Raw genomic sequence first — 12,112 nt, forward strand, 5'->3', positions numbered from 1 at the left:
AAGAAAGGCAATGCCAAAGAATGCTCAAACTACTGCACAATTGCACTCATCTCACACGCTAGTAAAGTAATGCTCAAAATTCTCCAAGCCAGGCTTCAGCAATACATGAACTGTGAACTTCCAGATGTTCAAGCTGGATTTAGAAAAAGCAGAGGAACCAGAAATCAAATTGCCAACATACCTTGGATCATCAAAAAGCAAGAGAGTTCCAGAAAAACATCTATTTCTGCTTTATTGACTATACCAAAGCATTTGACTGTGTGGACTTCGGAAAATTCTGAAAGAGATGGGAATACCAGACCATCTGACCTGCCTCCTGAGAAATCTGTATGCAGGTCAGGAAGCAACAGTTAGAACTGGACATGGAACAACAGACTGGTTCCAAATAGGGAAAGGAGTATGTCAAGGCTGTATATTGTCACCCTGCTTATTTAACTTATATGCAGAGTACATCATGAGAAACACTGGGCTGGATGAAGCACAAGCTGGAATCAAGATTGCCGGGAGAAATATCAATAACCTCAGATATGCAGATGACACCACCCTTATGGAAGAAAGCAAAGAAGAACTAGAGTCTCTTGATGAAAGTGAAAGAGGAGAGTGAAAAAGTTGGCTTAAAACTCAACATTCAGAAAACTAAGATCATGGCATCTGGTTTCATCACTTCATGGAAAATAGATGGGGAAACAGTGGAAACAGTGACAGACTTTATTTTTCTGGGCTCCCAAATCACTGCAGATGGTGATTGCAGCCATATAATTAAAAGACGCTTGCTCCTTAGAAGAAAAGTTATGACCAACCTAGACAGCATATTAAAAAGCAGAGATATAACTTGCCAACAAAGATCCGTCTAGTGAAGGCTATGGTTTTTCCAGTAATCATGTATGGATGTGAGTATTGGACTATAGGAAAAACCGAGGGCCGAAGAATTGATGCTTTTGAACTGTGGTGTTGGAGAAGACTCTTGAGAGTCCCTTGGACTTCAAGGAGATCCAACCAGTCCATCCTAAAGGAAATCAGTCCTGAGTATTCATTGGAAGGACTGATGTTGAAACTGAAACTCCAATACTTTGGCCACCTGATGTGAAGAACTGACTCATTTGAAAAGACCCTGATGCTGGGAAAGATTGAGGGCAGGAGGAGAAGGGGATGACAGAGGATGAGATGGTTGGATGGCATCACTGACTCAGTGGACATAAGTTTGAGTAAACTTCGAGAGTTGGTGATGGACAGGGAGGCCAGTGTACTGCAGTCCATGAGGTTGCAGAGGGCTAGACATGACTGAGCGACTGAACTGAACTGAACTGATGTATGAGCTGAACTGATGTATATAACACAATGGGAGTGGAGGGGTTTGGAATGTGAGGAGGCTTCAGGGGTTGAGAGTTGACTTAGAAGACGGCACAGAAGTTGTGGGACCTGAGGGAGGCTTCAAAGGAGTAGATGAGAGGTGCTGAGGTAAGAACGAATGGAAGTGGCCTCACATGGCTTGATCATTTTCCACTCTTTTCCCAGATCCAGTAAAGATATCAGGAAGTGGTCGTTAACTTCAAATAGTTGAACATTTCCTTTTGAAGAAGTCTTTTTCTTCAACTTCTTCTGTTTGGGACTAGAATGCAGTACTGTATAGGGAGAGACAGTATTAGCAGATCTGAACAGTAATCTGAGCTCAGTGATATTTTTTTTCAGCAATATTTTTTTCAGTGTTCCTCTAGATACTTTATCCATATGAAGTCATTTATTTTCTCTTAATATTTATTTATTTAGCTGTGCCAGGTCTTAGCATGTGGGATGTGGGATCTTTAGTTGTGGCAGTTGAACCTGGGCTCCCTGCATTGGGAGTGTGGGGTCTTAGCCACTGGACCACCAGGGAAGTCCTTGTATGAAGTCATTTAATTCTTACCATACCCTAGTAAAGTAGATAGGTGCTATTCCTATCCCTGTTTTACAGATGAGGAAACTGAGGCACAGAGCAACCAGGTGGCTCATTCAAGGTCCCAGAGCTATTGTCGTGAGGAACAGGACCTGAATCTGGCTCTAGCAGGCCCCAGAGTGCAGTTCCCGCCCCCCCCCACCCCCCCGCTTCCCTGTCACCCTAGAGAGGGACATGGCACTGCCCTGGCACTCGTGGGAAGTGTGAAGGCCCCATCCCCTACAGCAAGGCTGTTCAAGCGGCAGCAGGATCTATAGGAAGAGGCCACCCACTCCCAGGGCTTGGTGGATGGTGGCGCTTGGGGGCTCTTCTAGGCTCTCCCCGTCTGCTCCTTGGAGAGTCTTTCTCTGTAGTGGCTTCCTGAGGAGCAACAGGTAACCACAGGAAAAGGAAGAAGCTGAGCCCATCGAGTAGTTTTGCCTTCCTGACACCAACCAGCTACTGTGACCAGTCACTTCACTCTCAGCTGCCTGACAGTTCCTTCCCAGGTGCCCAGACAGAGCTCGGTGCCCCGGGTCCCTCAAGATGACCTAGGGTGGGGTTGTGGGCGAGGTGCTGACTCTTAGGAGTCTGTTTGTGTGCTCCCCACTGGGGGGCAGCAGGTGTGGAGCTAGTGAAAAAGGGCACTGCTACCACATGCCCTGCCACGTCCTGGGGGGCTAAGCACTGGGAACTGGAGTGGGGACACCTGGCCCGTTCCTTAGAGGGAGGGGTCAGTGATGTGGGTGACAGTCACCCTGAAGAGAGGCAGGCAGAGCCATGCCCCTGTGGTGGGAAAGGAGGGCCTTGTCCCGAAGATCCAGACTCCTAGCCCACCTGGGATTCTAGGGTGTTCTCTAGCTACCCACCCACTGTGTTCTGGGGAGTGGGGAAGAGCTGGAAGCTAAGGGGCAAAAGGCAGAGCTGCCTCAGAGAGTGTCCCCCTACCTCGGAATCCTGGTTAGTTGAACAATGCTTCAGCATTCTCATGTGTCTAAGGTGCCCCATCCCAGACAGCACTCGGCCCTGTGCCAACCTGCTGAATTTGCTCAGTACAGTGGGGCTGCTAGTGAGAGCAGTAGTGACGGGGATCACACAGTCAAAGCAGCTTCCTCTGATCAAATTGTCAAATCCTTTGACACAATCATGTTCATTTCTGGCATCAGTGTAGGGAAATGGCTGGAGTACTGGGCACGGAGGGTGCTCAGTGAATGTTAGTTGTGGCAGTCAGCAGCGTTGCTCTTCTCATCCGGCCTTATCAGGTGAGACAACGGGAGCCTGTGTTGATAGGCTGAGTGGGTCTGTAGCCTGGGCTGTGTTGTCTGAAAGCCCTGACTGCAGTCATCACCCACTTACTCACTGCACGAACCTCCCTAAGCCTCAGTTTCTTAATCTGTAAGAAGTGTGTATCGTAGTGCCTGTGTTTGAGGGTTTTTATGAAGACAAGAAAAAAAGTGAAAAATGTTAGTGGCTCAATCATGTCAAATTCTTTGTGACCCTATGGACTGTAGCTTGCCAGGCTCCTCTGTCCATGGAATTTCCCCAGGCAAGAATACTGGAGTGACTTGCCATTCCCTTCTCCAGGGGATCTTCCCAGAGACTAAGGGAGAGGGTGCACAAAAGCTATCTTATCTAGCACAGTTATGTGACCATCGAAAGCCTGAGATCGTGCTCAAGGTGCACTGTTCGGCATACTTTCTGTGGGTTGCTCCAGCACTCTGCCAGCTGCATCTCATAGCCCGGGCAGCATGCTGCTGGCAGAACCAAAAATCAGGTTCTGTGACCTTGAGATGTTGGTTACTCTGGTAACCACTTACCTAATGTGCATTACTTCACTGAATCCACTCAAGAAGATTACAAAATACCTATTCCTCTTGTCATAGCCCATTTTATAGATGGGAAATCTGAGCTATAGAGAGGATGTGACTTTATCTAAACCCGTAAATAGTGGTGCCAGGCTTTGAACCCAGGAAATTTGACTCCTCGAACAGCTTTTAACCACTTTCTTCCATCCTTGCTGCTTGGGAATCCTAAGGTGAATCAGACATAATCCAGGACCCTTAAACGCCATTTGGATTTGGGGGGATTACTTAGTGTCCTCCACTGAGTTTTCTCTTCTTTCCTGTCTACCTCAGAGAGTTCTATCTGCAACAGATGAGCTCATGGGTCTGAAATGCTTTGAAAACGGGAACACACTATCTTAACACAGTTGGTAATATACCAAGCAGACAAAATAAAACTTGGTAGAGTCCCAACGATGGATTTTTCCATTCGAATTCACTTGTGTGATGCTCCTTTAAGCAACAGACATCACCACCTAACAGACTATTTGGAATATATTATATTTGGAAAGAGCTGAGCTGGACACGAGATGGTATAGTTGTTCCACATGGAACTTGGTAGCATCTACATTAGTCCCTGAAACAAAGTGTTTTGGAACAAAAGTAGTTTTTGGATTGTTTGTCCTCTACCTTTACATTGAGAGCACCAGAGCTCTTCCGCTGCAGCAAAGGAGTGTTTTCTATAGGATGATTTAGTTTTTATTCTATGTAGAACAGTAAAGTATTTTCATCCTTCTTAGTTACCTTTAGTAGTAGTTAAGGTTGAGTGAATTGCCTTGGAGTTACAGGCAACTACCTTTAAAAATGCATGTCCTGTCCCACTTCAGAAATGCATGCTATTTTAGCATGTGCTACTTTAAGCCAAACAATACACATTGTATTGATTAGGCCTAAGGATGCACCTTGCATACACCGCCAAACACAAGCGGCTAAGCAGTCAGGGTGACACCTACACTTTGGGGACTAATAGATGTGAGACTGGTGACAAAATTGAAAATCTATATTGAAAGGAACATCAATTAGGACCTTTGAAAACTGTATGAATGGAAATGCTATCTCTTAACCAGGGCCCTGGACATGATTCTATGTTGAATATCAATATTCTGTGCTGAACACACCACTAGGAATCACTAACCAAGCAACTGTATGCATGAAATTACATTAAGGAAAAATCTAACAGAAGGAATTTTTTTCCAGGGAATTTTCTCAGTGACAAATCCACATCCTGAAATTTTCCTGGTTGCAAGAATTGAAAAGGTTCTCCAAGGAAACATCACACACTGCGCGGAACCCTACATCAAAAATTCCGACCCAGCAAAGGTATTTATAAAGATCATTTGTGAGCATTTCAGCCAAATGCAAAATTTGCTTTTATTGATACTTTAAATGATACTGTCAATGATGCCTCTAAAAAGAAAGACAATAACAACAAAAAAAAACCCCAACATTCTTTCAGCATGCAATATATTCTGAAAATATTGTGTGCTCTGTGAGTATGCATGTTTAGGCTTGAAAATAACTTTTTCCCCCTTTTCACATGGCAGTCTGATTTTTGCTTGTTTATTAAAATCAGAGCTAAAGGCTTTTAGGCAATATCTATTCATTGACACTGTATCCTTGGAAATAGCTACTCTTTCTTTATTCCCAGCCCTGCATATAGCCAAAGATGTCAGAGCAACGAGGGTAAAAATGACCCAAGTCCTGCACTTTCCAAATGCCAGACTGTACTCAAATTTACTCCTGTCTCTGATGAAATGAGAAAAGAAAGACAAGATAGAGAGCCATTCATGAAGCTTCAGGGTATTCAATTTGAAGGAGTTTATTCTGAGATTTTTGCCCTTCCTACTTTTTAAACATCACACCTGTCTGTCTTTCCTATAATGTTGGTATGTGAAGTGGCAGGGATTGTGGGAAGATTGCCTAGAGGAGGGCCTGGCAACCCACTCCAGTATTCTTGCCTGGAGAATCCCCATGGACAGAGGAGCCTGGTGGGCTGCAGTCCACAGGGTCACAAAGAATCAGACACGACTGAGTGAGTAAGCACAGCACACATCTTTAAATGGGTAATTCTCCAAATTTCTGGATCATGAATTCTGAACTTTTGGAAATTATTGATCTAATCCTCTCTCATTTTATAAATGAGAAAAGTCAGCCCAAAGACGGAAAGCATTCATGGCATAGTTCATTAGCGGCAATCCAGCTTCTGAGTTTTTATGAGTCAGTCTGTTGTATGTAGCCTTTAGTTGTGGATCCAAATAGTGTTTATTAAGTAGGAGATGCTGAGGAGACATATGACTAATTTGTGGGGGGAAAAGTCTCAACAATATAGATAAAAGCCTTCAGCATTCTGTATCCCTCGGGATAGCATAGAGGCAGCATTTCACAGCCTGTTTAGACTCTATAGGCAGTTTATCTCCTTTGTCATCTCCCAGTGTCTGTGCAAACAGCAGCTCCTGCCCACGCTAAACTAATTGCATTGATTCTTGGTCATTTGGCTTTTATCTTGGGAGTTAAAAAGGTCAGCAGTACCCAGAACCAACTTCACCCAAGAATGATAAGTATATGCCTGCTCATGTGTGAAAGGAAATAGACATTAAAACTGCTTAATTTTTTCCCAATAACAGTCTTCAGTACAAACCATGCCCTACATCTATTTTGTTTGTCTTCTGATATCTTGATGAGGGCTCTGTTGATGAGAAAATCATAACCTTAGGAAATACTTTTATCTTGAAAAGTGGGTGGCTGATGTGTGTTGTGTTTCATTTATAACTATTTCTGTATCTTGTTTTCCTAGTTTTTGATGTTTCATATCAGTAAGTTGGGGAAATTATTTTTTCTGGGTGAGTCTCTGATAGTTTGGACAAATCTGAGCCTATCTTTTTATTTCTAACCTTAGACGGCCCAGAAGGTACACAGGACAGCTAAGCAAGTGTGTAGCCGCCTTGGACAATACAGAATGCCCTTTGCTTGGGCTGCCAGGTTTGTACAAATATATTTCTGACCCATCTATTCATGCTCCCGTGTGAAGTTGAGGGCTATTGTCCTTGCCAGCAGCATTCAGAAGTCTATTTCTGACAAACCAGTTATATATTGGGACACTTGGGATGTGTCTCAGTCCATTCAGGCTGCCATAACAGGTTAGACTGGGTGGCTTAAACAACAGACGTTCATTTCTGACCATTTCTGAGGTTAGAAACTTGAGATCAGAGTGCATCGTTGGGTTCTGGTGAGAACTCTTTTCCAGGTGTTAGACAACCAGTTTCTCCTTGTAGTCTCACATAGTGAAATGAGGGCAGGCTAGCTCTCTGGCCTCTTATAAGGACACTAATCCTATTCATAAGGACTGCATCCTCATGACTGAATCACCTCTCAAAGGCCATACAAATACCATCACCTTGGGGATTAGATCTCAACATATGAATTTGGGGGTGTAGGAGCAGCAAAGTGACACAAACATTCAGTCTATAGCAGGATGTAAAAATTCTTTCTTTTAGAATTTGCTGTGCCTCAAAGACCCTTTCATTTTTTCAAATGTCTTGCTTCAGGGAAATTTTCTTTGGCTTGGGTTACTGATCTGACTGACACCACTTAATTTTATTGCCTTTTAAAGCAGAGCTTATTTGCTAAAGTGATGGAATTTTTTTTCCAGAAAACCAGAAATTGCAGTGAATTGTGTACAATGTGCCCACTATTTTAGAGTTGGCTGGGTTTATGCTTTGGAAAGCCATCATAGAGTAATTCTGAAAAACATACTAAAAACTAGAAGGCAAAAAATGTAGTTGCTCAGTGCAAGTGTGTAATTACTTAGTAGATTTTCTTGCTTTCTGATGACAAATTTGGCAACTTCTTCAGGGGTAGTATATTGGGAAGTGTGTTAATTGTACCACATATCTGATGGTGGTTTACATGATTTTTGTCTAAATCTTGCCAATCTACCTACAGTGATGACTGAAACTGTATTCCTCGCTTATACTCCCTTTGAAGTACAAGTTCACTGACTTGTTTATGGTACAGCCTGTACAGCTCACTGGAACTTCTGGGGAAAGGGCACTAAGTTCTGAATAATTCAATGAGTTTTGTTCAGTGTGTGTTGGGGAGTACCATAAGGGTAGGAGATTTAAGTTCAGTAACTGTTCTATCACTATAATCATTTCATTTTGGGAGAGCGTCTCAAAATGTGTTATATGTTGGTAGATGAAAAGGCACCTTGTCCTTATTTTGCCAACTAGGAAGAAATGCTAGCCAAGGATAGGTCAAGGGAAAAGAAGAGTGGAAGGTATTCCTTAGCTGGTCCAGAAGGTGAAACATACTTAGTGATGCTCCAGTGGCTACTGCTGTTCCTATTGGTCAGAAAGTTCGTTCAGGTTTTAAAAACCAGAACAAACTTTTTGGCCAGCCCAATATTTATGGTAATTAAGTGCTGACTGTACAAGGTGGGCTTCCCAGGTGGCACTAGTGGTAAAGAACCTACCTGCCAATGCAGGAGACATAAGAGACACAGGTTCAATCCCTGGGTCGGGAAGATCCCCTGGAGGAGGAAATGGCAACCCATTCCAGTATTCTTGCCTGGAGAATCTCATGGACAGAGGAGCCTGGTGGGCTGCAGTCCATAGGGTCTCAAAGAGTCAGATGTGACTGAAGCAACTTAACACACGTGCACGTACAAGGCAGAGGTCTATGTGCTTAATGTATATTTCTTTTAGAGGTAGGTACTATTCTCCCCCATCTTGGAGATGAGGAATTTGAGTCACAGAAATAAAAAAAAAAAAATCCTTGCCTAAGTTGGCATGGCATGTATGTAAGCAGGTCTCAGAACTAACAGCACCTGAATTCAGAGCCCACAATAGACAGCCATGGCACATGCTCTCCACCCCTTTTTAGGCCATATCAGTAACTGCTTGATGCTAATGTGCTTGTAGAAAAATAAATTGTAAAACCTTCAAAGTTAGAAGCTTTAATCCCCAGTTCTGATGTGGAATTATGCTGTTTTTTTTCTTCTTAAATTATTTTGGTTGTTAGCAGCAACAGGAACTGACTCTAAAGGCTTGGCTGGGATATTTAAAAGCTGTGTGATAAACCCCTGTTTACTGAAAATAAAAGGAGGTATGCTTAGAAGTAGGAATGATAGTTAGTGCCTTTAACCACATTTTTCAGAGGCTTTGCCAGGGGAGATTGTGCTTTTGGCCATAGTTGCTTCCGGTGTGTTGGGTGCTTGTATATTACTTCCTGTTCTGGCAGTAAAACAGCTACTCGGAAAATGAAAGAAGAGAAGGAGGAGGGAATAATTCCAATTCATATTAGAAATTTTATAGATATATTATAAACTCTATGTAAGTTGATCTTAAAGATCTAATTCAATTTTTATCAACTTCACAGAGATATAATTTATCTTTGATTAAAATGCACATTTATATGTCCAGGTTGATAAATTTCCACAGATGTATATAGTCATATAACTACCACCCCAACCAAGATCTAGAACATTTCTATCACTCCAGAGAGTTCCTCACATCCCTGTCCAATCAGCCATCCACTCCCACCCAGGCAACCACTGACCTTAGATGACTTTTACCTATTCTGGACTTCACACCAATGGAATCATGCAGTATGTAACCTTGTCTATGGTTTCTTGTTCTCAGTCTGTTTTTGTATTTTATCCATAATGTTGTATCAGTTGTTCATTGAGTAGTATTCCATTGTAAGAATATACCACGATTTGTTTATCCATTCATTTGTTGATGAATATCTGGGTGGTTGCCAGTTTGGGGTTATAACAAATAAATCTGCTGTGAACATTCAAGTATCATGTGGAAATATGCCTAGGAGTTGAATCGCAGGATCAGAGGGTAGGTGTATGCTTAACTTCATGAGAAATTGCCAAATTATTTTCCAAAAGAGTTTCACCATTTTATGTTCCCATCACCACTGTTTGATCTTAATTTAGCCATACTCTCGAGTTAAGAAAAAACCCTCTGTTGCTCTTTTAGGCCCATTTTCAAAGATATTCAAGGCTCTCTGGACCTGGATGGGAGATTTTCTCCTTTGTATAAACAAGATAGTAGCAAGCTTTCCAATGAAGACATTCTCAAGTTGCTCTCAGAATACAAGAAGTAAGTGTTTTAGAGTTACTGCAGTAAATCAGTAGCATAGATGAATTATAATTTCTTTGAATGATGAATGTGAGTCATATGTGGGAAAAATCAAATGTTAGAGCATTTGGATTTGGAAGCATTTGGAAGTTTGAATAAATGGTAACCAGTACACTTAGTAATCATATTTTTTGAATATAAAATATTCTTATTTTACATCTAGGCCAGAGAAGACCAAATTGCAGATTATTCCTGGGCAGCTAAACATCACAGTAGAATGTGTTCCTGTGGATTTTTCAAGTAAGAACTTACATATTGCAAATAAACCTAAAAGGCTATGTTTGAATCTCAGGATTTTTATTTTTTTAATGTTTATTTATTTCACTGTACCGGATCTTAGTTGCAGCACGTGACCTCTTAGTTGTGGCATGTGGGATCTAGTTCCCTGACTAGGGATCAAACCTGGGCCCCCTGCGTTGAAAGCACTGAACTACCACTAGGGAAGTCCCTGAAGCTCAGGTGTTTTATCTTCCTAACATTTTTCTTGAGATTTACATGGTGTATTTGTTTCCTAGGGCTGCTGTAAGAAAGTATTACAAACTGGGTGGCTTAAAACAACAAATTTACTCTCTTGTGGTTCTAGAGGCTGGAAGTCAAAATCAAGGTGTCAGCATGGCCACGCTCCCTCACAGTGCTCTGAGGAAGAATCTCTTCTTCCTAGCTCCTAGTGGCTGTTGGCTAGCCTGGGCATCCTTTGGCTTATAGGTGTATCATTCTGGTCTCTGCCTCTGTCCTCATATGGTCTTCTACTAAGAGCACCAGTCATTGGATTTAAGGCCCACCTAAATCCATTATGATCTCATCTTAACTAATTACATCTGCCAAGGCCCTATTTCCAAATAAGGTCACATTCTGAGTTTCCAGTGGACATGAATTTTGGTGGGACACTATTCAAGCCAGGACACATGGTGAATAGTTAGAGATTAGGAAGTAAATTAAGTTGATTTTTATCAGATGCTGTTTCATGTATAATATATGATGTGAGTGTGTTCCAGTCAGTTTCTGCTCCTTTTGCCTTGGCTGAATTTCATCAGTGAAGGGATCCAAAAGGAGAATTTCTTTTGTCTAAAGACAAGAATCTATGATCCTAGGAGAAAAATGGACAGAAGACAGAAAAGACAATTTGCAGGAAATAAAATGACTGGTAAATAATTGGAAAACATCCAGTCTCGGTAATTATGCCAGTAACACAAATGTAAATATTTCAGCATTGTGGTGTTTTTGTTCATCTATCAAATTTGCAAAAAATGAACTGTAACTGTAATGCCGGCTTAGTTTTGACCAGGCACTGTCACCTATCTCAAGTAGGAGTACAGTTTGGCAAGAGACATCCATGAATGTCTATAACTAAGGTATTCTAATTCTGACATTCTGTCTATCCATTTACTCACCAAATAAACATTTAGTGAGTAAACTATTGAATACTTACTAGGTGCTTTGAAAGTATGGAGATTACAGTCTAGAAGGAGTGACAGACATTTAAACAAGAAAGCAAATGAATAATTTCTGTCTCTGATTGGGTGGGCTACTTTCAAAAAGGGTGGCTAAGGAAGGCTCACCATGTGGCCCAGCCTGCGTGAGATGGTTGGGACTGTACATTCTACTCTGAGGTTGTCACATGTAAAGATCTTGAGGTGCAGATAGGTTGGTTTGTATGAATGCAAAGGGAACTGGTGAGGCTCTAGTCTAGTGTGTGATGTGAACACGGGAGATAGGAAATAAAGTAGGAGAAGCAGGAAGAATCACATCATGAAGAGCAGTGTGAAAACCATGGTAACTCCTCAAAAAACTGAATTTCATCTCAAGTACAATGAGAAGTCACGAAAGGATTGTAAGTAGGAGAGTGGCAATTGACATGTTAAAACACCTAAGAGTTCAATGGATAACTTTTTCCTAAAGAAATAACTTGAAGTGTAGACAGGAGTTTATGCATAAAGATATTTTTTGCAGTGTTGTCTGTGTTACAGAGGGGATTGAAAGCAACCAAAGAGTACGACACTGTCAGTGTGGTTCAGTCATGGTTTAGTTCAAGTGTGGTTCAGTTCAGTTCTGGGATCCTGATACCATGAAATTTTTATGCAGCTCTGCAAAATGATGTTTACAAATAGTTCGTGAAATAAGATATCAGATAAAATACCAACAACTAGGATAAAGTTCTCTATACAGTGCGATTTTTGTGTTTGTTAGATGAGACATATCTAGAAAGAAGA

At 41.8% G+C, this 12,112-nt stretch overlaps 1 protein-coding gene across 1 annotated transcript in view; it reads left to right on the forward strand.

Annotated features, from left to right (window-relative positions):
* Positions 1-12,112, forward strand: part of DOCK11 (dedicator of cytokinesis 11) — a 214,143-nt gene that overhangs the window by 82,827 nt on the left and 119,204 nt on the right. Inside the window, 4 exon segments of the mRNA XM_070462215.1 lie at positions 4,951-5,073; positions 6,650-6,732; positions 9,741-9,863; positions 10,066-10,142. Coding sequence (XP_070318316.1) covers positions 4,951-5,073; positions 6,650-6,732; positions 9,741-9,863; positions 10,066-10,142 — 406 coding nt within the window.

Source organism: Odocoileus virginianus, unplaced genomic scaffold (genome assembly GCF_023699985.2).
Source record: "Odocoileus virginianus isolate 20LAN1187 ecotype Illinois unplaced genomic scaffold, Ovbor_1.2 Unplaced_Scaffold_1, whole genome shotgun sequence".
Classification (NCBI taxonomy): domain Eukaryota; kingdom Metazoa; phylum Chordata; class Mammalia; order Artiodactyla; family Cervidae; genus Odocoileus; species Odocoileus virginianus.